The 24,816-nt window shown below is 47.3% G+C and overlaps 1 protein-coding gene across 4 annotated transcripts in view; it reads right to left on the bottom strand.

Moving 5' to 3' along the window:
- Positions 1-24,816, bottom strand: part of SMYD4 (SET and MYND domain containing 4) — a 262,456-nt gene that overhangs the window by 75,511 nt on the left and 162,129 nt on the right. For all 4 annotated transcript variants that reach the window (XM_069615364.1, XM_069615366.1, XM_069615365.1 and 1 more), the window contains exon 5: positions 23,461-24,688. In XM_069615364.1, coding sequence (XP_069471465.1) covers positions 23,461-24,688 — 1,228 coding nt within the window. The remainder of the gene's footprint in view (positions 1-23,460; positions 24,689-24,816) is intronic.

The following is a 24,816-nucleotide window of genomic DNA, read 5'->3' as shown; positions in this document are numbered from 1 at the left end:
AGCTTTATTCCAATATGCTAACAAGGCTTTGGTTGCAGCCAGCAGAGAGCCTCCACAGGGAAGCTTAACTACTGCTATGAAGGACAAGTCAGAGGAAAAGAAGACATTTTTGCTCGATCTTCCCCCATTTGATATTACTGATGTCACTGGTCCATTGGAATGTCTGTGCCAGCTGTGCTGTCAAATTGTATCTAAGAATGTCCAGAAGCCCCAGGCTCCCCGTTTTTGACCTTTGTGGCAGTACTTTTTTTGGTATGCAGGCTTTCTTACCTTGCCAAATATATTCTCTAATTTTTCGTTGTAATGGCAACAGGGCCTGATCAGGAATTTTAATTAGGAGTGCCTGAAAAGCATACAGGAGCCTGGGTAGGAAGTTCACTTTTGGCATCTAATGAGGTGGGGATCTTTGCTGGGAAGGAGAGAGGGTCTTCCTACCCCCCCACCCCTAGGTGATTCCGAATGAGAAGCAAACAGTAGCCTGCACTTCAGAGTGCAGTGGTGAGGTGCACTCAGGAGAGTGCACAATCGTGTAGTGCATGCATTAGGAGCTATATCGTAGAGGCAAGTGTAAATGCCACCCTAGTTATTGGCATCCATTTTGCAACATAGGCCCAAGCGCAGCGAAAGCTCCAAACGTGTTAGCATTAGGCTTGCATTATTAGCACAGACATAACCCGCACCACGAGTGAGCTTCAGGGAGTTACAAGCCTTTCATTGTCTCAGAGGCTGTAGGCCTTCGCACCACGGGAAGAATGTGCTCTGCAAGGCCACGAGAATGGGGCAGAGCACCTCTTGGGAGTTACTATCCCACGATATAGATAGCATGGCCCCTCAGCCCCAACACCCCCGCGTCAGATCTACAGCCCTCCTATGCTTTGATCCCAAGACCCCCACATACCACGGTGCCAGCCAGGCCCAGGCCACCGACCATAAAGCTGTAAGACCCTCGATCGATCAAAAAGATCAGAAAGCAAGGCTATCTCGCCTTCACATTTGGGTCACGTGATTTGTGCTGCGAGGTGCTGGGGAGGGATGAAATTATAGCCCAAAACGAGGGTGGAGGACCTTCGGAGGTTGCTGGTGCATCTGGCTACGAGTGAAGTATGCAAGTTAGCATGACCTAGGCTCCCCCCCTGGGCCCATATCTGTGTCTGCCAGGGGCACCATCACATTGATAGAGTAGCATTGTTTTCAAAGTAACTAATTGTTTATTAGGCCCTATTTTACTGTGGATGACGAGCCCAGCAGCACCCACGTGGAGGGAGACAGACAAGAAGGCTGGGACCAATGGCCTGGCATCCCCTTTGGAGTGGGCCGCACATGTATAGGGTCTCACCAACCAGCCTTGTGGGTTTTCAATGTATGTAATGATGACATAGATGGTGCCAAAAGGGTGTATGTATGCCAGAAAATGGCAGTGCTAGCTAGCGCCAGATTCCAATGAAGAGACAGCATACTAAACACTACCTAATCATCCAGTGGAAAAAAGTTCCTGGCTAAAATGAATTTATTATGATTGTATTTATTGAGCGCAGACCTAGCTTCGAGAAGCAACGGAGCGCTTTACAGAGGTATGCAACAGAACAGATATACAGCGAGCGGTAGGATACAGAGGGTAAATTAAAAGCTTTAGGTATAGACATTGCTCCTACTTTCCCAATTTAGTGGACGCTGGAATGCCAAATCACAGTTCAGAATAATTCTAGATCTGCAGTGTTTGCTTGTGGGTTGGGGAGAGCTATCACAAGCTTCTAATTGCTCAGTTAAGCATTTGCATGGCAAATTAAAAGTATAATATGGGTTCACGACTTTCCTACCTATATTCAGGCATACAGTATGAGAGATGGCTGGCTGAGCCATATCCTGGTGTAGTTCAGTAGATCACAGATTGGGGTATGCCCTACAATCAGAGGCTGATTCAGAAAGCCTCCCAAAGCTACAGTCAGTCACCAGGCTGGCCTCAAAGCACACTATGACCCTGATGACATCTACACCGTGCCGTTGTTTATCAAATAGGTAACCTCCAATGTGTCCAAAGGTCTACAGTGAGGTTTACTTGCCCATCAGTACACCATATATTTCTTACCCCGAAACAGGTGTTGGTCCAGCTTTGCTTCCCTTGCCTCTGATCATGGCAAGTGCCTAGGAGGGCTTTACCAAATGGATCCATGTGTGCACCATCACATGGCAAGTATTTTAGGAAGCAATATTTTTTGTTGTTGAGTTAGGGCAGAATTCAATTTTTGACAGTTCCGCTGTCCCTTTTTGGGGACCCCTAAACGGTTTGCTTTTTTACCTTGTTTTCTAGGACCTCTGGTCTCTTTTGTGGACAGAAGGACGTCTACTGGAGTCCCCCTGCGCTGCTACCCTTGTTTCTATTATATGGTCCTATGGTAGCCCATGTGTCTCCAATGACAATGGTCCTTTGTAAGCACACTGTTGTGGCTCTATGGTTATTATATCATGCTACATTGGTTTTAAGAAGCAAGCTCCTGGTAACTGTAATTTAGTTTTGGCTTCACCAGGCGTGCAAGCAGAGTTACCACATTAGCAGCCCAATGTACCCGTTTGGTACACACAGTGGTACTAATGTATTTTTGGAAGCCCTGCTTGCTGCTGTTTTCTGTTTGGGGCCTTTCTCGGTTTATGGAAACTGCAAAGCATGCCGAAAATGAACTTTGTGCACACCTGGGGTCACCCTGCCCAACCCTGCACCATCTATAGTGGTTTGGATTGGTTTAGACCAGTACCCGAGCATAAAACGGCCATTACACATCTTGTGGGGGCTGTCCTGAAAGTTTGGTGTCTTATGCGCCAACCTGGCTGGCGACCAAAACGTTTGTTGGGTACACGGTTGTGTGATTGGAGGGCTTGGCCCTAAGTGTGTAGGTTTATCTAGGGGAGACCATGATCCTGCCAGGAGTTTTGCTCCATTTTTCCTGAAAGGCTGCAGATTTATTTAACTGCTCGAAGATTTGGGCGCAGAAGAGCTGCTGCTGGATTTGGAGACAAAGGTTGGTCATACTGGTTGGGCCGTTGTCTCTGTACTTTAGCTGCAGGTTCGATTTTTGGCGGGTGGTCGTCCTTCCTGGCCGGTCCTCCTCCTCCATTGGTCCTTGATTGGCTGGGCTGGATTTTTCATGCTGGGACTGTCTCTAGGCTGTTTCACTGCTGTCTTCCGCGTTGTACTGCCTGAGGTGTAGGAAGCTGCCATGCACCCGAAAGGGATTAGAAAATGGGAGACACGTTGGAAAGATTTCTCTTTTGGCAACTTTCTCTCCAAAGTTCCATTGACCCTTAAACCTTCTGATTTTGCTTTTCAACCTATCCTGACTTTTTTTACTCCCCTGGCCTGTTGCTGATTTTGTTATGGGGAGGCTGACCAGTCCTTCACACCATCAATACTGGGAAACCATGTTTCCCTTCTGACTTTTACACTTTTGTAACTTGTTAAAATTGCAGACAGCATCTTACAATGCAGTGAAATGGGGATACTTTTGTATCACTCTAGTCTTTTACACTTGGGATTTTTTGTTACTTTTATATGTATGTAAACACAAGCTGGTGGCAGCAACTATATTTTTACAATTTTTGGGTTATTTCTAGTGTGCACATTCGCTTAACGCACATGGCTACCAAACGTCCCTAGTGCCCTAAAATGGGAACGCCACGAGATGTTTGCTTGTTCTTTGGCCATATTGTTGTTTGGCTTTCTACCTGCCTTGCAAGGTCAGGAAATGCAATATACGGTCATGCAATATACAGCTTTCACAGGCTAGTGATGCTTTTGTGTGTGGGTGGCTCAAGAAGTGGGTGGGACTGTCTGGTCCCACTCCACATCCATGGTGCCAGTGAGCCTAGGTGTGGGGCATGAGTGAAACCAACAGTGGGCCCTGATTGGGCAACTACTGACTGTTTGAATGGTGCAGATCCTTACAATTGGTGATCCTGCTTCCAGGCCGGATTTTGGATAAGAAGAGGACTCCTGCAGCCATTTCTTCATATCAGCATTGGAGTCAAGAATCCCTCGTAGAAGAACAGTTGACTGAAGATCCGAAGAAGACTCCTGAAGAGGCCCAGCATCCCTTCTTGCACCTGGCTCAGTGAAGACCTGTTGGACTAGCTGATATGCAAAGGCCCTGTGTTTTTACTCCTGGACTGGTGAGACCAACCAGTCTCAACGAGTTCTCAAAGATCCAGCCATCATGAGCTTTCAGAAGTGTCCCTGGACCACCCAGTGGATTGGCCAGCTCTCCAGTGGACTATCTCTCCAGAACCATGGCTATACCGCGTTTGCAGCTGGAACTTTGGTGGTCTCCATCTTATGCTGTAAGTCGCCTTCCTGCCGAATATCAGCCTCCCAGCTTTCAGGGATCCTGCTCTCGACAAGCTTCTACAACCTGGACTGGAAGGACACCTGCTGTCGTCTGTGTGTGATGGCCGTCCCTGGAACTCAACTCCCCCTTCCTGTGAAGTGTCCTGAAGACGGCTGCATCAGTGCTTTCTGCATTTTTTCATCGCCAAGTGTTGCACTCTGCTCCTGGACCTGACCAGAAGAATCCTTGCACCCGCAGCTCCTGGGCACCTCTCATCAGAACCAACGGCGGGAAATCCAACCTCCAGTGACCCCCAGTCGACCCATCTAGTCCTCTGGGAAAAAATAAGAGTCAAGGGGTAAGTAAACACAAAGCATTTGTCGCCCCCTCTCCCCTATAGGATAACATTGAGAACAAGTCTCTTTGCATCCTTTGTGGAGGGTCAGAGGAAAGAGTCAGACACACGGAAGACATGTTCCAAGTTATTTTTAATAAAAGTAATATGAAAAGGCTTAACGATCCCCATTACTACAGGGTATACCCTTCCGAACCAAAAAACTATGTGTGCTCATTTGTCTTTGTAAAGTCAAAAATAATATTGTCCTCCGTCAAACTGCCCTATCTGGCCCTACCACTACTTGAAACTAACTTAAATAGACCAAGGGAAGTCTTCTCTTTGCCTGGCCTCTCCAGTTCATTCACAAGTTAAAGTGTATGTCTTTCCTTTCTGGGACAGACTGTCTCTTTGGTCAGTTCCTGTAGCTCTTCAACCAAACTTTGTATCTCTCTTGCTTTCTGTGTTTCTCAGGTTATGGGCACCTCCACTGTAACCTCTCTTGACACTCAGTTTCTTATTTATATTCTTTTCCTAGGTCTTCCTTTCAGCAGTGCTTGCCCTGGGTATTCATTCCCACTCGTCTAGGCTATCTTCACCATCACTTCTCAATCTTATAATGTCTCTTCCTTGGCTGCTTGAATCCCAGAGATATGGGCTTAGCTCCATTCTTCCAGGCTGTTTACTTCCATTTTGACTTGGCTGTTTAAGACCCATTCTTGTGTACTGGAACAAGGCTTCACCTTCATACAATAGTTATCTTCCCCTCTGGGAGCTTTGCTATTAGTTCCCAACACAACTTTATTCCTACTTTCTTCAGTCCTTCTCTTCCAGGCTGTTCAGTTTGGTTCTGACTTTGTATGTTATTTATGACCCATTTTTGAGTACTGGGATGAAGCTTCACATTCATACAATAGTTCCCTTTCCCCTCTAGGATCTTTGTTATTTGCTTACAACACAGTTTTAGTCACACTTTCGCATTCTCGTGACTGGGACGAGTTTTAGCTGATTCATAATGATATCCTGCAGGTCTCCTAGTTCCCCAGATACCTTTCTCTTGATGGTGTCTGGTGATTGGGATTGGCACTCGCTCAGGAGGATTCTGTCTCGCTCTTACCTTCTCTGCTATACTTCCTTGGGTCCGTGTTGGACTCCTGCTCTGCTCTGGCATGGCGGCTCGGAAGCGACACACACTTCCGATCTGGGCGTCCTTGGGAATCCCACCCACCAATTCAACTTTGTGGTCATGACACCACCAAGTTTCTGATTGCTCTCTTGGGTCCTGCCATCGCGCCTCTCGTGTCTGCACACGTTGGCCTTCCAGTGTCTCGCACCTGCGTTCTCTCGCTGTCCACAAGTCGCGGGTTCCGCCTCTCGTCGGCGTAATTATTTCAGCGGTTACCCCTGCGCAATAGGTTCTCCTCCTCTCTTCATCCTCATCCTCGGCGCAGTTACATATACATCTTGTATTAAAGGGATTCTTCCTTTTCTTTTGCACTTGGCTTTATTCTTGCATTGCCTTCAGTCAAAGATAACAGTGTTCTATTCTTCAGGTTATCAGATAGTCCCATATAGGCAATTGTATTGGTTTGTCTAGGGAGCTCATCACAGGAGCGGGATCCTTTGTCCCCAAAGGGAGAGTCTCTCCAAGTGAGGTCTCACTTACCTCAACCTCTAGGGAGGGTGTTGTGGAGCAGGCTCACCTCCCTAGCCTCACAGGGGGGAGCTCATCCTTGGGTAGAAGGGGTGAATACCTGCGATTCATCACACCTTCCATTCCAATGTTTTTTGGTTGTTGCACCTGAGCAGTAAAACCTGAAAGATACCTAGTACCTTAGTTGCATCTCTTCTTTTGAACAATCACCACCAAGTACTTTACCTGCATCGGATACTTTATGGGGAGAAGCATTGTGACTTTTGGGTATAAGGACCCTCTCTTCATAGGGATTGGACTTCTGAAGCTAGGGAATATTTGAGACTTGGTTCCATCTTACTGTATTGCTTTACTTACCTCGCTTGTTGATTTAAGCAATTGAATGGATTGTAAGAACCTTTGGTGACTGTATATGTTTATTGTTGAGTGTTGTGCAATATTATAAACTCCTGGTTTCATTTTTTTGTTGTGTTTAAGGCCTAGAATACATTCCTCTCTAAAGAGAAATATTGTCTTCTTCACTGTGTGGACTCATTGTGGACCCCAGACCCCACTCCCACTCTCCTGAGAATAGCCTTGATTGCTCTACATTGCTACCTTGTTTGGGTTTGGCTACCTCTCAGAGTTCCCCTGTTCATTATAACTACGGTGGCCTCCTAAAATCTGTCCACAAGGCCAGATTCTAGAAATCCATTTTAACAGACCAGAGGGCAAAGTTTAACAATTGGGCTTATTAAAGGAATTAAAGAAAACGTGCTCTAGCCTAATTGCTATGAAGAATTCCCTACTCTAGAAAAACAAACGGGTGCTCATCAGGACGTCTCACAAATTAACACTGTCCTCCGTCAAATCTATTCTAACCTACTATCTGTCTTAACACTATGAAAAGAAAGAAATAAAAGAGAATCTAATCTTGAGTTTAGCATAGGGTTACTCTCCCTTTTTGAGTAAATTAGTGGTGGCTGGTTTTCCGACCCCCCCACCCCACACCTCCACAAAGAGGGGTAGGGGAGGGGTCTCCTGTGCCACTGGCATCCAGTTGTATTTGAATTCCTCCCTGGAATGAAAGGAGAGACGACATTGTTCCAGATCTTCACAAGAAGGCGACAACAAATCCAAGCCATTCACCTTTAAGGGGTCCTGTATAGGATTACTGTGTTCAAGGCCCATGCTAACACAGTGTTAGCAAAGATTTCATGATTGTATGTAATTTTCCCACCATGTGTCAACCCCCAAACTTTTTCTGCTGTTTTACACCCTGATCTAGACTTTGCCAGAGAAGCGCAGTCTTCCGCCGCACTCCTCTGGGCTTTCGCTCAATTCTTATGGGGAATCTGACATGCCCTTAAGACAGTCAGTATGGGGAGACTTTGTTTCCCTTAGTTCTTTCCTCATGTTGCAGCTTTTGTGCAACATGAAACAAGAGTGTACTGTAACTTACTTTACCGCGCTCCTGGGTCTCTAGTCATTCCAAAGGCCCAAGAAACTCTCGCTGGACTTATTATGAACTGTGCAAATGTGTCACGGACAGGACTGGTGGCAGCTATAGTTTCTCTTGCGTTTTGAACCCTTTTTCGCCATGTTATCCACGCTTACCCCATTTGGCACAAATAGGTGGCCTGGCTCCAAAATGGCCATGCCACGAGGTTCTTTGTCCTGTCCTTTGGCCATCTTGCCCCTTCCCCATGTCAAGCCGACCCGGGTCAGTCCTTATTTGGTCATGCACTTTCCCGCGAAACCCAAAGCTTTAGCGGGCTTCTGCATGCCTTGTGTGTATGCCTCCAGGATGTGGGCTGGGATGTCTGTTCCCAATACACATCCTGTGTTCCAGAGAGTCTGGAGTGTCCTGAATGCCTGGGACCACCTTAGTCCGTGACAGGTCCACGTATGGTGTGAGTGTTTGTGAGCAGATCTCCCATTGGGTCCTCTCTGTTTTGGCGCGAAGGGAACTTTGGATAAGAGGAGGCTGAAAACATCACTACCATGTCGATCTCCTGAGTTCACACCGAATGAGGGATGAGGAGCCAAGTATCCTGCAACAAGAAGCTGAGTCGAGGAACCGTTGGTGACCCGCTGAAGGTTTGGCACCCTGAAACGCTGTCGTCCTGCGAGACCCTTCTGCATCTGATCGTCCTAGAAGGTCTGCGAAGGCGCTTCGACCCATTGGAATAGTGGGATCAACTATTCCCGGCACCTTCATCAAACCCTGGAAGTATGCCTCTTCGGAAGTGTCCCTGGGCCAACTGGTGGGCTGACCAGCTTACACAGGATGTTTGCTCTGTCACCGCCGCCGTTTCGGGGAAGCCCTCGAAACTTGGCCTACTGCTGGCTCTGTGTCCACGGCACTCACACCGAATATCGTACACTTGGCATTCCCAGGTCTGAAGCGAGATGAGTGCGCCCGGACCAGAGTAAACGCGGCTGCCGTGTTGCCCTGCTTGGTAACAACCTGTGCACGTTCGCTGCATTTGGGACACCCTCGCCCCTGCATCCTGCTACCACGGAATCTACACGGTGTCGAGACGTCCTGATCATCGCATCTGAACCTGCCAGCAACGTGAACTGAACTGGTGAAGTCTTGCTCTGTCTGCGTCGGAGACCGGTGAGTAGTCCATACCCCAAACGGTGACCCATAGCGCAGGAACCCACTTCTCTTCCACCGCTATTGCGAAATAGCGGATCTGGCCCGCACTCTCACCCTGCCTCCGCCCGCAAGTGGAGGTCTTGCTCGAGTAGTAGGGACCTGTTCTTCATCGCTTCATCCACCTTCCTTAACAGTCAGAAACCCTTGAAGAGACCCTATTTTGTCCATTGGCACAAGCGCGTGCATGTACGATTGAGCATAAGGCTCCTGTCTTCGTAGGGCTCATACTTCCTCCTAGTCAGGTGAAATTCTGATGACGAACTGGGACTAATGATTATTTGCACTGCCTTTTTTCCTCCCCATCTAGGTGGTCTACATATTACGTGCTCATAACTCCTTAGGCCCTTCGGTCTTGTATATATATTGTATTGAATGGGATGGGTTGGTTTACTTTAGTATTATTGTGATTCTTTGCTAAGGTCGATGTTACAAAGGCCTTGTAATAAATGTGTCTATATTTTTAATATAACACCTGTCTGGAGTAATTTGTAAGTGTCCTTGCTTTGTGTGCTCATTGAGGTCTTTCAGTCACTCTCACCCCTCTTGAGACTTAGTCTTGACCGCCGCCATCGCTACCCTGATTGGTCTGGCTTGTCCAGAGGTTACCCTGTTCCAAGAAAATAAGCTGGCCTTCTGAACCTCTGCCCCTCCAGGTCAGAGTTCAGAAATCCATCGTAACAAATTGGTGTACAGCGGTGGGATAGGACTGAAGGTATCGAGTAATGCATACGAGTGAAGGCATTTCGAGTTATTCCTACCAGGACACATAGTGAATTGTCGTAGTATAACTTTTTAAAGTCCATAGTCCTATCTGACAGTATGGAAACAAGTACCTTGTTAACTTTAAATGCTTCTAAATCCGAAACATTGAAAAAGATGTGTGCTTAGAGAGGTGTCTCCTCTCAAGGCACCAAAATGTAAATGATCCAAAGAATCATGGCCTGGCAGGAAGCTCAGCTTAGTGCTATAGCTTCAGAGGACAGTGCAGAAGGAGGTGGGGCTGCTCTCACTGGTATAACGCTGCACTGGTCCACAGCGACCATGAGGACAAGGAGGATGAAATGTCCAATGTTTCCTCTGCCAGTGCTGATGAGGAGGCCATACTTGAATTCAAGAAGCAAGAACTGCTGTTTAGGCAGAAGGAGCTTGAGCTCAATATGGCCAAACTAAAGATCGAGCAGGCAGAAAAACAGAAAGACAGGGATCACCAGTTGGAACTGGCCAAGCTTCAAGTTGCCAATGGATCCAAGGGTCCTGGACATGGGTCTGGGGCCGCCTCTCATCCAAGGTTTCCAAAAGATCTGCTCAGTGTGTATGAGGAGAATAATGACATTATGGACTGGCTGAATACATTTGAGTATGCATGTGAAGTTCAACAAGTTGATAATGCTGATAAAATTGCCTGGTTACTTAGCAGACTGCCCCATTCTGGCTGCAGTGCCATTATGGAAATGTTGAAGGCTGAGAGAGCAGACTTTGCAATGTTGAAGCAAACTCTCATTTTAAAGTTTGGAAAGACTCCTGCCCAATACTTAAAAAGATTCAGAGAGTAGAAGAAAAAAGAAGGTGGTACTTGGGTATCTTATGCAACTGAATCCTTAAAATACAAGACTGGCTGGGTTGAAAGGTATAAGGCTTCTACCTTTGAAGGTATAATAAGTCTTGTCATGCTGGAACATATTTTTGCATCTTCTTCCCCTGAGCTTAAGCAGCATTTGGCAGATTCAAAGGAGATAGATCCTAAGAAGCTTGCCATTGCAGCAGATTTATGGGTGTCACATCGAGTTTCCCATAAGGACAAGCCTCATCCTGGTAAGCAGGAGGAAGGGAAAAAGTACAAAGATAAGGAGGGTGGGGAAACTGATAAATCTTCTTCCCAAAAGGGCCACAAAAAGAAAAATAAGGGTAAGACACAAGAGAACTCACAGGGTAGTGGAGGTCAGCCTCTGAAACAGAACTCTAGTTATAATAAGCCTCCCTATGTAAACAGACCCAATGGATCTTGTTTTGCTTGTGGAGCAACTGACCACGTCAGGAGGTGGTGATGCCTGAAGTGTTTGACCCCAATGACCACCCGGAACTAAACAAGTTGTTAGTAGAAGGAGGTCCTGACAGGGAAGAATTCAGTAAAGGCCAATGTGAGTGCCCATCTCTGGAAGGCCTAAGGAGACAGGCCTGCTCCCAGCTTGAGGGTGAACCTCCTGGGAAGCATCAGATTTATTGGGAAGGTGGACTCCTGTATAGTGAGCCCACAGAGTCTACAGAAGGAGACCATAGGAGGTTGGTGGTTCCCCTTGCTGCAAGACCCTTCCTCCTGCAGCTGGTGCATGAAGTGCCCCTTGCTGGTCACCTTGATATTAAGAGGACCAAGCAAAGGTTATCCATGCACTTCTACTTGCCCAAGATGGGGGTGCAAGTAGAAAGTCACTGCAGGAGTTGTGCCTCCTGCCAATTATCTGGTAAGAGTGGTTCAACAATCCAAGCTCCATTGGTACTACTCCCAGTTGTGGGAGTACCATTCGAGAGGTTAGGGATCGACATAGTTGGTCCCCTTGACCCCATAACATCCTCAGGCAATAGGTTTATCCTGGTGCTGGTCGACCATGCCACCAGATATCCTGAGGCCATCCCATTAAAAACTGTGACTGCAAAGTCAGTTGCAAAAGCTTTACTTGGCATCTTTACTAGGGTTGGCTTCCCTAAAGAAGTTGCGTCTGACAGAGGCAGCAACTTTATGTCGAAGTATATGCAGGCTATGTGGAAGGAATGTGGGGTCACCTATAGGTTTTCTTCCGCATACCACCCCCAGACCAATGGTCTGGTGGAACGGTTTAACAGGACCTTAAAAAGTATGATTGGGGCTCTGGAAGAGCCTCAAAGAAGAAAATGGGATCTTCTTTTACCATGCTTACTGTTTGCCTACAGAGAGTTACCACAAGAGGGTGTTGGTTTCAGCACCTTCGAACTTCTGTTTGGTCACCCTGTGCGGGGACCCTTAGCCATAGTCAAGGAGGGATGGGAGATGCCCACTCCCCCTATTACGACCAATGTAGTAGACTATGTATTAGGGCTCAGAAAAAGGATGGTACTCCTGAAGGGTCTGGCTAGTGACAAGTTGAAGGCAGGACAAGCTCTGGTGAAACATTGGTATGACCAGAAAGCTTCCCTCATCAACTTCACACCTGGTCAGCAAGTCCTGATCATGAATCCCATAAGGCCTAGAGCTTTACAGGATAAGTGGTCAGGCCCTTACACAGTGGTGGAGCCCCAGGGTGAGGTGAAATATTTAGTGGACCTTGGAAGGCCTGGAAAGGCTCCAAAAGTGTTCCATGTAAATAGGCTGAAGGCTTTTATCCCAAGAGTTGAAATCGCAGCACTGCTATTGGCTTCAGATGTCGAGGAAGAGGAGTCTGAACCTCTCCCTGACCTGTTTCAAAGCAGTCCTTCAGATAGCTCCTTTGAGGGTGTCCGAGTGGCCCCTCAGCTGACTTCTGATCAACAGGCAGAGGTGAAAAGTTTGCTTAGGCAGTTTTCCCCCCTGTTTGCACAGTGCCCTGGTTTGACACCTTGGTGCAAACATAACATAGACACAGGAGACAGTGTACCTACCAAAAGTAGGGGATACAGGATGTCAGACAAAGTACGGCCTTACATTAAGACGGAGGTCAACAAAATGTTAGATCTTGGGGTGATTGAACCCTCCAGTAGTCCTTGGTCCAGCCCTGTGGTTTTGGTTCCAAAAGCAGGTACTTCTGAATTGAGGTTCTGTGTGGATTACAGGGCTCTGAATGCTGTCACCAAGACAGATGCACACCCCTTGCCTCGAACAGATGAGCTGTTCCTTGGGTGCCTCCAAGTACCTCAGCACGTTTGACCTCACTGCAGGCTATTGGCAAATAGCCCTTGCAGAACATGCCAAGGAGAAGATAGCATTCTCAACTCCAGAAGGACTTTACCAGTTCAGGGTAATGCCTTTTGGGTTGAAGAACGCACCTGCCACTTTCCAGAGGCTTGTGAATCATGTGTTGAATGGGTTGGATGAATTCTGTCTTGCATATCTAGACGATATAGCAGTTTTCAGTGCCACCTGGGAAGACCATGTGAAACACCTTGGGATTGTGTTACAGGCTCTTCAGAAAGCCCACTTGACCATAAAGGCCAGTAAATGCCAGATTGGACAGGGCTCAGTGATTTACCTTGGACATGAAGTAGGTGGAGGGAGGATACAGCCTCTACCCAGTAAAGTACAAGCCTACCCCCACTACAAAGACCCAAGTGAGAACCTTCTTAGGACTCACGGGGTATTACAGAAATCTCATGGCAGACTATGGCAACATAGCTGCCCCTCTGATTGCTCTCACCACTCCTAAGATTCCCAAGAAGGTAACTTGGACTGAAGAGTGTGAGATGGCATTCAATGGCTTAAAAGACTCCTTGTGCCAGGCCCCTGTTCTCAGGGCCCCTGATTACCAAATACCTTTTATTGTGCAGACAGATGCCTCTAACACTGGGAAAGGAGCAGTTCTATCACAACTAGATGAGAAGGGTAAGGAACAGCCTATTGGCTTCATTAGTCGCCAGCTTAAGGACACAGAGCTCAGATGGTCCACAGTAGAGAAAGACTGTTTCTCTGTCGTGTGGCCCCTACGGACCCACTTCACTGTGCAAACTGACCATAAGCCCTTAAAGTGGCTAATGAACATGAAGGGAGAGAATTCAAAGTTGCTTAGGTGGTCCATAAGTCTACAAGGCTTTGACTTTACTATTGAGCATAGGCCAGGTGTCCAACATAGCAATGCTGATGGGTTGTCCAGAATGTTTAACCGACCTGAACAAGGAACTCATCCAGGGGTGGATTAGTTCCCCCTGTCATTAGTCTGGGAGGGGCGAGTGTTAGGAAAGATTTCGTGATTGTATGTAATTTTCCCTCCATGCGTCAACCCCCAAACTTTTTCTGCTGTTTTACACCCTGATCTACACTTTGCCAGAGAAGCGCAGCCTTCCGCCGCACTCCTCTGGGCTTTCGCTCAATTCTTATGGGGAAACTGACATGCCCTTAAGACAGTCAGTACGGGGAGACTTTGTTTCCCTTAGTCCTTTCCTCGTGTTGCAGCTTTTGTGCAACATGAAACAAAAGTGCACTGTAACTTACTTTACCGCGCTCTTGGGTCTCTAGTCATTCCAAAGGCCCTAGAAACTCTTGCTGGACTTATTATGAACTGTGCAAATGTGTCACGGACAGGACCGGTGGCAGCTATTGTTTCTCTTGTGTTTTGAACCCTTTTTTCGCCATGTTATCCGCGTTTGGCACAAATAAGTGGCCTGGCTCCAAAATAGCCATGCCACGAGGTTCTTTGTCCTGTCCTTTGGCCATCTTGCCCTTTCACCTTCCCCAGGTCAAGCCGACCCGGGTCAGTCCTTATTTGGTCATGCACTTTCCCGCGAAACCCAAAGCTTTAGCAGGCTTCTGCATGCCTTGTGTGTATGCCTCCAGGATGTGGGCTGGGATGTCTGTTCCCAATACACATGCTGGGTGCCAGAGAGTCTGGAGTGTCCTGAATGCCTGGGACCACCGTGGTTCGTGATAGGTCTATGTATGGTGTGTTTGTGAGCAGATCTCCCATTGGGTCCTCTCCGTTTTGGCGCGAAGGGAACTTTGGATAAGAGGAGGCTTAAAACACCACTACCATGTCGATCTCCTGAGTTCACACTGAACGAGGGATAAGGAGCCAAGTATCCTGCAACAAGAAGCTGAGTCGAGGAACCGTTGGTGACCCGCTGAAGGTTTGGCACCCTGAACCGCTGTCGTCCTGCGAGACCCCTCTGCATCTGATCGTCCTAGAAGGTCTGCGAAGGCGCTTCGACCCATTGGAATAGTGGGATCAACTATTCCCGGCACCTTCATCAAACCCAGCAAGTAAGCCTCTTTGGAAGTGTCCCTGGGCCAACCAGTGGGCTGAACAGCTTACACAGGACGTTTGCTCTGTCACCTCCGCCGTTTCGGGGAAGCCCTTGAAACTTGGCCTACTGCTAGCTCTGTGTCCACGACACTCTCACACCGAATATTGTACACCTGGCATTCCCAGGTCTGAAGTGAGACGAGTGCGCCCGGACCAGAGTAAACACGGTTGCCGTGTTGCCCTGGTGTGGTAACAACCTGTGCACGCTCGCTGCATTTAGGACACACTCGCCCCTGGATCCTGCTACCGCAGAATCTACACAGTGTCGAGACGTCCTGATCATCGCATCTGAACCTTCCACCCATCACTTTTGTGGTCACAGTTTGTTTCTCCATGTGAGAGAGGGTATGCCCAGACGTGGGTCCCTTGCTCGCTGCGCCATATGGAACCAGGCTCCACCTCACTGAGGAGGTCCAACAAGGCCAAAACATGTCTGGGGTTGCTTGGTTTTCTGTGCAGAGGGGACCTGGCCTAGCAGTTCGGGCTGGGCTGCTACCATTGGTGGCGGCAGCTGACTGATTTGCACATGGCTGGACCCCTTTTGCAATGGCACAGACGGGCTAAAAAACTGTGGTGTGGAAAGTTGCCCAGAGCAATTGCCAGTGGTTCACATTCATTCGAAACCTTCCACCCATCACTTTTGTGGTCACAGTTTGTCTCTCCATGTGAGAGAGGGTATGCCCAGACGTGGGTCCCTTGCTCGCTGCGCCATAGGGAACCAGGCTGCACCTCACTGAGGAGGTCCAACAAGGCCGAAACATGTCTGGGGTTCCTTGGTTTTCTGTGCAGAGGGGATCTGGCCTAGCAGTTCGGGCTGGGCTGCTACCATTGGTGACGGCAGCTGACTGATTTGCACATGGCTGGACCCCTTTTGCAATGGCACAGATGGGCTAAAAAACAGTGGTGTGGAAGGTTGCCCAGAGCAATTGCCAGTGGTTCTGATTCATTTGAAACCTTCCACCCATCACTTTTGTGGTCACATCGCATCTGAACCTGCCAACAACGTGATCTGAACTGGCGAAGTCTGGGTCTGCCTGCATCGGGGACCGGTGAGTAGTCCATACCCCAACCGGTGCCCCCTAGCGCAAAACCCACTTCTCTTCCACCGCTATTGCGAAATAGCGGATCTGTCCCGCACTCTCACCCTGCCTCTGCCCGCAAGTGGAGGTCTTGCTCGAGTAGTGGGGACCTGTTCATCGCTTCATCCACCTTCCTGAACAGTCAGAAACCCTTGAAGAGACCCTATTTTGTACATTGGCACAAGCGCGTGCATGTACGATTGAGCATAAGGCTTCACTCTACGCAGTGCCCGGACTTCCTCCTAGTTAGGTGAAATTCGGATGTGGAACTGGGACTAATGATTATTTGCACTGCCTGTTTTCCTCCCCATCTAGGTGGTCTACATATTACGTGCTCATACCTCCTTAGACCCTTCAGTCTTGTATATATATTGTATTGATTGGGATGGGCTGGTTTACTTTAGTATTATTTTGATTCTTTGCTATGGTCGATGTTACAAAGGCCTTGTAATAAATGTGTCTATATTTTTAATATAACACCTGTCTGGAGTAATTTGTAAGTGTCCCTGCTTTGTGTGTTCATTGAGGTCTTTCAGTCACCCTCACCCCCCTGAGACTTAGTCTTGACTGCCGCCATTGCTACCCTGATTGGTCTGGCTTGTCCAGAGGTTACCCTGTTCCAAGAAACTAGGGTGGCCTTCTGAACCTCTGCCCCTCCAGGTCAGAGTTCAGAAATCCATTTTACCACACACACTAAGGATTAAGAAGTAAAGGGGTGGGATGGAGTCCTTACTTGGTCATTCCCCCGTCCCCTTAGGGGGTGGGTGAGTCACCCCTGGGGGGGATCCCGCTTTACCTGTCCCCCATGGAGGGCAATGTGTAGCAGGCTCACCTCCCTAATCCCAAAGGGGGTGTCTCTCCCTTCGGGAAAAGGGAAAATTCCCAGGATTAATCACAGACCCCAATACCCTGCATCTCCTCTTCGCTTGGACCATCCTGGTTGTCTCCACCATAGTCTTCTTCGTGGAACTTTCTTCTGCCAGCTGACTTCCTTTGTCCTACTATCCATCTGGACTGAATCCTTCTTGGCTGCATCCCCACTTCGTCGTCCCATCCAAAGGAAGAGGGCAGGAGCCCTTCCCCATCGCTGGAACCCTGAAACAGCTGGTAAGCTGCAACGAAGGCCTGCCTGGCCTTGTCCTACTTCCTGCCTGTCCCCCGCATGCCGGGCGCATCGCGGCGCCACTACGAGGCTAAGCCTCGCATATCCAGCATCTTACATCCGCCGGCAGGCGGATGTGCCGGCGGCTCCTACGAAGGCCATACAAAGGCCTGTTGAGCGCCTGTTTGGCGCACGTGAGGCGCTATATGGCCCTTTCAATTATCCATCTGCTTCAAGGTGGCAGTATCGTTAGCGCGGCACCATTGACCTCCTATTAACACGGTAAGACCGGGGCTTCTGCGTGCACACTTATCTGGTCATCTAGTTGGCTGCACTGCCGAGACTTATCAACTAAATCCGTATCATCGCGCGACACTGCTAATGCTATCCTCTGCACCTACGCTTCCTAAACCATTGTCAGGGCTGCACACTCTGCCTCTTTGAACATTGCCCGTGGTACTAGGGCATAACTTATTCTCTGTAGCTTTCATGCCATTGCAAACTTTGCACGTTGTGCCTTTGTACTTCAACTTTTGCATGGTCTCTTTATGTAGAGGCACACTAATGATTATACTGTGCCTTATGATCGCCTACCAACCACACAGACTATTGTGTTGTGCCTTATGGTCGCCTATTGACCACACTGACTACTGTGTTGTGCCTTATGGTCGCCTATTGACCACACAGACTATTGTGTTGTGCCTTATGGTCGCCTATTGACCACACTGACTACTGTGTTGTGCCTTATGGTCGCCTATTGACCACATTGACTATTGTGTTGTGCCTTATGGTCGCCTATTGACCACACTGACTATTGTGTTGTGCCTTATGGTCGCCTATTGACCACATTGACTACTGTGTTGTGCCTTATGGTGGCCTACCGACCACATTGACTATTGTGTTGTGCCTTCTGGTGGCCACCAACCACAGTATGTGGACAGTAGGCAAAGTGTACCAAGCATGTGAACTAATAATGTATGCATCTGATAGATAATGCTGCCACAGTTTATGACCTTGTTAAACGTAACGTATATGAACACTCAGTCACCAGTCTCTATAGCTCGGCAATCAACTCTATCTAATTACTGTGTCTTAGTAGACTGAAGCTATTACGTATGTGCTCTACAGCTTGTTGCCACTGATTACTGCCCTTATCACCTCTGCCTTGTAATCGCCTAGCTTCTAGCCCTACTGCACCTCACTAAGCCACCCGATAGACTGAAGCTTTGCTCCTCTCACCTAGCTTACTTTGTGCTTGCCACCCCAGTCCTGAATACTGAAACTGTGCTTCCAGGTCCATTGCACATACTTGTAATCGTACAACATGTACCTACCACCACTCTACACAACACTCCTAAGAGCCCTCCTTTACATAATCACGCTACAAGACCTCACCATGCCTCAACATACCCTACCATTGGCTCCTGTACATTACTCGGCCAAGCAGCTCACCAGACCATGCACTCTAATACAAAGGAATCTTAAACTACGTGCAAGACTCCCAAGATTGCATGACTACTTACCTAAAACAGTATCTAACACCACTACTGGCCCTAGTAAATCCAATCGACATCACCTGCAACTCAACAGCAGACTCTTCAGAGAGACTGTTATACCCCCCAAGGCCATTCCCAAGGCACTGACCCCACCAGCTCAACCAACGATAAAAGGGGCGTACATAAATGCACGCTCTATGGTCGCCCACGCAACGGAGATTGCAGACATACTACATAATGGAAACTTGGATTTTCTAGCCATCACAGAATCCTGGCTCTACCCCGCAGCCGGCCCAGCAATTATGTTAACCATCCCAGATGACTACACCCTCTTCAGACTAGACCGTACCACATCGCGAGGTGGAGGTCTTGCCATCATACATAAAACGAATCTCACACTGAAACTCGATCCACCTCTTAGTACAAACTCTTGTGAAGTCCTCACAGCCAAGCTATCCATAACTAACTCACATTTTGTAACTATCCACCTTATCTACCGCCCACCAGGCCCTATAGGACTCTTCGAAGAAGATCTCAATAATATCCTATCTAATAATCTGAAAAGTACCTCCCAGAAACTCGTACTAGGAGATTTCAACCAAGGACTCCATGACCCCCGAGACTCGAATGCCACACTAATCAATAACTCCCTAGAGGAACTAGGTTTCACCCAAAAGATCACATGACCTACTCATACTAAAGGCAGAACCCTTGATTGGATTGCTGTGCACAAATGCCCTATCTCGGTACTATCCACACTACCTCAGCTCTGGTCAGACCACTATCTGATCACATTCGCCTTAGAGGCCCCACCTGCGCTACTCATTGATAATGTAGCCCCAGCAGTCCCCACTAGAAATAAAAGAAACATCACGCCAGAAAACCTCATCCCGCTGATCATACCCACCCTCAATTCTATACCAGACAACACTGACCCATTTACCATGGTAGACGTGTACAATAAAGTGATGCTATCATCCCTTGATGCCATAGCTCCCTTAAAGATTAGAAAAAGCAAACAACGTAAACATGTGAACTCCTGGTTCTCCCCACAACTAAAAAAACTCAGACGTGAGAAACGACGTTGTGAGAAAATATGGAGACTTGATCCTTCAGAGACCAATAAGCGCAACCTAAGTAAGCAATCAGCCCTCTACAAAAAAGAAATAATTTCCGCCAAACAAACTTCCTACAACCTCCGAATCCCCCAAGCTAAGTCCAATACTAAAGAGCTCTTTACAATTCGGAAGGAGTTAGAATCTCCTATCCAAACCCCAGACTCCTGCACTAAGGATAAAAACTGGTGTACAAACATTCAAAATGCCCAGTCTTATAAAATCACCACCTTGCAAACGAAGATCCACCATAAAAAGGCTACCCTTCTCGCCATTACGAAATCCAATATTAACGATGTGACAGTGACACCTTCCATCCTGACCCCCTCACTTGATACCACCCCCCACTTCAACTTCCGCAAAGTATCCATCAAGGAGGTTGAGAATGTCATCCTCACTCTTAAACCATCGAACTGCCACGGGGACTTATGCCCAGCACAACTTATAAAAGATGCAGCTCGTGAATTATCACCTTTCATCACTAAACTAATAAATGCATCCTTCAACTCAGGCATAATACCCAATAACCTGAAACAATCATGGGTCCTCCCACTCCTCAAAAAACAAAACTTAGACCCCGCCATACCCACGAACTATCGTCCTATCACCACAGTACCATTCTTGCTTAAAATCATCGACAAATTGGCATATTTACAAATCCAACAATACCTAGAATATAACCACCTTCTAGGAATCCGACAATCTGGTTTCAGACCCCAACACGGAACCGAAACGGCTTTGGTTGACCTTAAGATACAAATTGACGAGCTGAGAGACCAGGGCAAAACCGCACTGCTGCTGCTCCTTGACCTCTCAGCAGCTTTCGATTTAGTCGACCACGAGATTCTGTGCAAACATCTCGAGTTGGCCGCACACTTCTCCCATGAGGCTATAGGCTGGATTCAGTCCTTCCTCAGTGATAGAACAATGCGCGTCTTCTCACCATTAGCGGCTGCTGACCCCACGCCCATCGCCTGTGGCGTGCCTCAGGGCTCCTGCGTCTCACCTACATTGTACAACATCTTTACAAAGCCCCTTTTCGATGATCTCGACGGTCTGGGTATCACCTACACAAACTACGCAGATGATACTCAGATCCTCATCCCGTTGTCGGGGGATTATGACAAGGATTTGGCCTTTGTAAACAGAGTGTACCTCATCATTCAGGCATGGATGGCCTCACACGGACTATGCCTGAATGATGACAAAACAGAACTCCTCATTCTTGGTACCTCAGCCAATATCAACAAACTCGGCCAAATTTACTCATCATTCGTAATTGATAACAACACCATCACTGTGGCCAAGGAGGTAAAAACTTTGGGTTTTTACCTAGACTCCTCACTATCATTTAACAAACAGGTAAACGCAATGGCCTCCGCCACTGCTTATACTTGTAAACTCATCCGAGCTGCCAAACCACTCCTAACACCTAATAACTGCACTACCTTGGCCAGAGCATTGATCCTATCTAAGCTGGATTACTGTAATGCCCTTTACGTAGGTAGTAACAAACATATCATAAACAAGATCCAAATCCTTCAAAATAATGCTCTAAGAGCAGCTCTAAGTATCCCCAAGAAAGCCCACATCTCAGATACCAGAAGATCTGTTAACTGGCTTTCCACGAAAGACAAACTTTTCCTTAAGTCTGTCTCACTGACACACAAATGCCTTCATGACATGGCCCCGAAATATCTGATAACAGATTCTCTAGACAGGTTTCATACCGCCCCTCCAGAAGTGCCAATGCCAATCTACTACTAGTCCCAAGATTCAAACGGTCCCTGACTGGAGGGAACAGCTTCCCTGTTAAAGCAGCTACTCACTGGAACTCACTACCGCCACCTCTAAGGAAAGACATCCCTTACTTTCAGTTCAGGACATACATTATACAATTGATGAAGGACCATGACAAATAATACTCCCCGATGGCTCCTCATGCCATTATCAGTGCCATCACCAATTGTATTATTGTTCAGTGTACCCCCGCTACCTCCTGCTACTATATAAACTGCACTAGATAAAATGTCTTTGATATCTGTTTACCCATGTTACCATTGTATCCCTATTGTAACTCCACGGGACATTATTTAATTTGCTGTATGTAACTAAGCTATACAACCCCCTTACTATGTTCGCGCCTTGTTATCTTTGTGGTTATGTGCGCATTATAAATAATAAAACAAACAAAACAAGCAAATCTCTTCCATGGGCTGATGGGTGCAAACCTGGCACTGGAGCTGTTCATGTGGGTCTCCTCTGGGGTAGGTTAACACCTTCTCACCACGTGTGGGGTAGAACATGTGCATACCATCCTTCTCTCCATAACCCCGGCTGTGCCCATTTACTTTGTCGCATTTAATCCTAGGAGTACCTTTTAAAATAACCTGGAACTTCTTAACGATTTGCCCAAAATAGAAACTGAGGACGAGATGGCTTTATCCAATCTTTTTTAACATCATACGAGTTCCTCAGTTGATGTGTATGTTTTATGCAAATTGACCATAAAGCTATGACATTTGCAGTTTTTAACATATAAAAAAAGCCTAGCGATACCAGGTAAGACTAAGGGGCAGAACTGATTGAAGACCACTATTGTAACAAACCAATTGTAATTCTTTTCCCTATAAATAATGCTGCTTATGAATATTGTGCTTTTGAATCATGTAAAGTTTGTTTTTTTAATAACAGCCGGGTGTGTTTTCTATTATGCTTTTATGTGCTCTAGGTATTATTGATTGATTGATACCTGGAACTCACCTAACGTGATTTTGGAGGTACTTACCAGCCTCTGGGAGTTTATTTCTGGGTTCCCCTGGGTCCAGCGTTTTAGGTAAACATTTGAATTTTAGATTGTGCCACTGATTTTATATGTATGTTTAAAGTCTTGCATTACACTGGAGCCTATGTGAAATGTATGGTCACAATGCATAACTGTATTACTGGATCTACTTTTCCTAGGAGTGTAATGAGCTGGGGCTTGGTGTCTAAATGTATCCTGACTTGTCGCCCCTTTTATCCCTTCTCTAGATCCTACTTATACTGTATGGCGAATATCTGATCACTCCCAATACTCTGTCCTAGAGGTTTAGGATTAGTTTGTTTCATTGTTGGCACAAGGGGTTCTGTTTATAATTACTTTAATGCAGGGTACTATTGTCCAAGTTCCCCTTTTCTCCCTCTCCTTATCTTATGTGTACTGTACCTATCCCAGATAGCACACTTATAGTTTAGTGTTAGGAGTGGGTTAGGGCTTAACTGACTATTACTTTTGACAAACACTGTATATTGTTTATTAAAGTGTATATTTTTCAGTATACCAGAGGGGTGTTTCTATGGTAAGTTGTGTGTACTAACAGTACTGCTCACCCATCCTTCCTTCCTCCTTAGGTTACGCCTGACCACTGTACCACAGTAAATTGGAACGGTCTGGTCTTCCCTTCTAGTTGTAATACTGAAAAGCTTTATGTTAGATTGTTATCTATCCCTCACCAGAGGGTTGTGCAAAAATCTCCCTCACATCAAATGAGATACACTAGACCTCTGTTTGAGGCCAAAGCCAACTTTGTGATGGTTAACTCTTGAAATAAGTAATGCAGGTACAACACAAAGAAAGAGGGCTGACATTAGATGGCCACAACTGAGCTTCCCAAAAATGTGTTGTAGCCAGATGACGAACTGTAATCAATCCACTGAATGTTTCACAGACCACATTACCAAATGTGACACTGATCGCTTGCCCTTCCCCAATACTGACCTGCTGGCTGCTCTCGGATAGTGGTGACTGCCAAGGCATTGCACGTCAACTGCAGCATGTGGCGGAACATCGCAACTCCCAGGATCCTCTGTTCTGTAGACCATTCCCGATGGACTTCGGTTTTCAGATCCAATCGGTTCTCCGAAGCAATCGGACCCAAGACAAAAGACTGCTGGTAGTCTATTCTTACCATTTTACAGATGGTAGCTGTGCTGAGAGCACAAAGGAACCTGTGCTCTGGGCTTTGGTGCTCTGTATGTGTCAGAAGGCTGAAAACTGTTTGGTAGGAGCTATGGTAATGTCCATCACCATCAGAGCCTGCAATGAAGGCCTGATCCCCCTTGTGTTTTTCCACAGAGCTGCTCTCACCAGACGTGGAAGTTGCAGTGCTCCCAGAAAATGAACATGAAGCGTCTGAGAGTTCTTTTTTTTCAGCCATCTCCTCGTGGTACTCTTTCACAAGTCGGCTGACCTCTCCAAATTCGGTCACTAGTACAGTTCTCAGGGCTACGTGGCAGAAAACTCCCAGGGAAAGAAGGACACTTCCTGTGGTGCACTCCACTGAGTGGTAACTGTCCCAGGCTTTTTCCAGACACTGCTGGCTGCAATACCTTGCATAACAGCAGCCCCGGCAGGGCACGGCAGAATGAGCCTGACGTAAGCACCGGTGACAGTAAAGATCTGCATTAGTGACCATGTGATCCCACCGTTTCCCAGCTCGACTCTCATGCTGCAACAACCCTTCTGGAATAACGATAATGACAAAGGCCTCCTCCTGCACCAAGGTCTCACCAGGATCAATGTCCCTTGAAGCCACCAGATGTCTACCTCTGGCAGGGCTGAAGCAGGCACCCAAAGCAGCGGATGCCTTGGAGATGTAGGCACTCTCATCCCAAACTCGAAGGTCTTCCAGATCATTACTCAGCATCTCCCCAGGTAGAGCCATCTCATGTTGGTTCTTCATGCCCGTTACCCCGCTGGACACGGATTTGCCCCCACTTCCAGTCACTCTGGATGTTAGATTCACAATGCTGCTGAGCAGTGACTGTCGAGTGTTACTTGATAAAGCGTTGTTCGAAGCTAGTCCTTCCAACTTGCCGATAGTCTCAAGAGCCTCTGAACATCTCCCAAGGTGCAGTAAGCAGTCGGCTTTCCGAATGAGGACCTTATGCTGTAGTGTCTCAGGGTAGCCTTTTTCCAGCGCTCTCTCGATGTCCTCCAGACAAACCTGGGGCAGGGAAACATGAAAAGAGGAGATTTTGAACCTAACTGGAAGACAAAGTGACTGGTTGCATTCTCACAGTTTCAATTTTTTTCTAACATACCAGAGGACAATGACCCAAAATATAACATCAT

The sequence above is a fragment of the Ambystoma mexicanum genome, chromosome 9, assembly GCF_040938575.1.
Source record: "Ambystoma mexicanum isolate Mex_15411 chromosome 9, UKY_AmexF1_1, whole genome shotgun sequence".
In the NCBI taxonomy this organism is placed as follows: domain Eukaryota; kingdom Metazoa; phylum Chordata; class Amphibia; order Caudata; family Ambystomatidae; genus Ambystoma; species Ambystoma mexicanum.
This window is presented reverse-complemented; position numbering and strand designations above follow the sequence as displayed.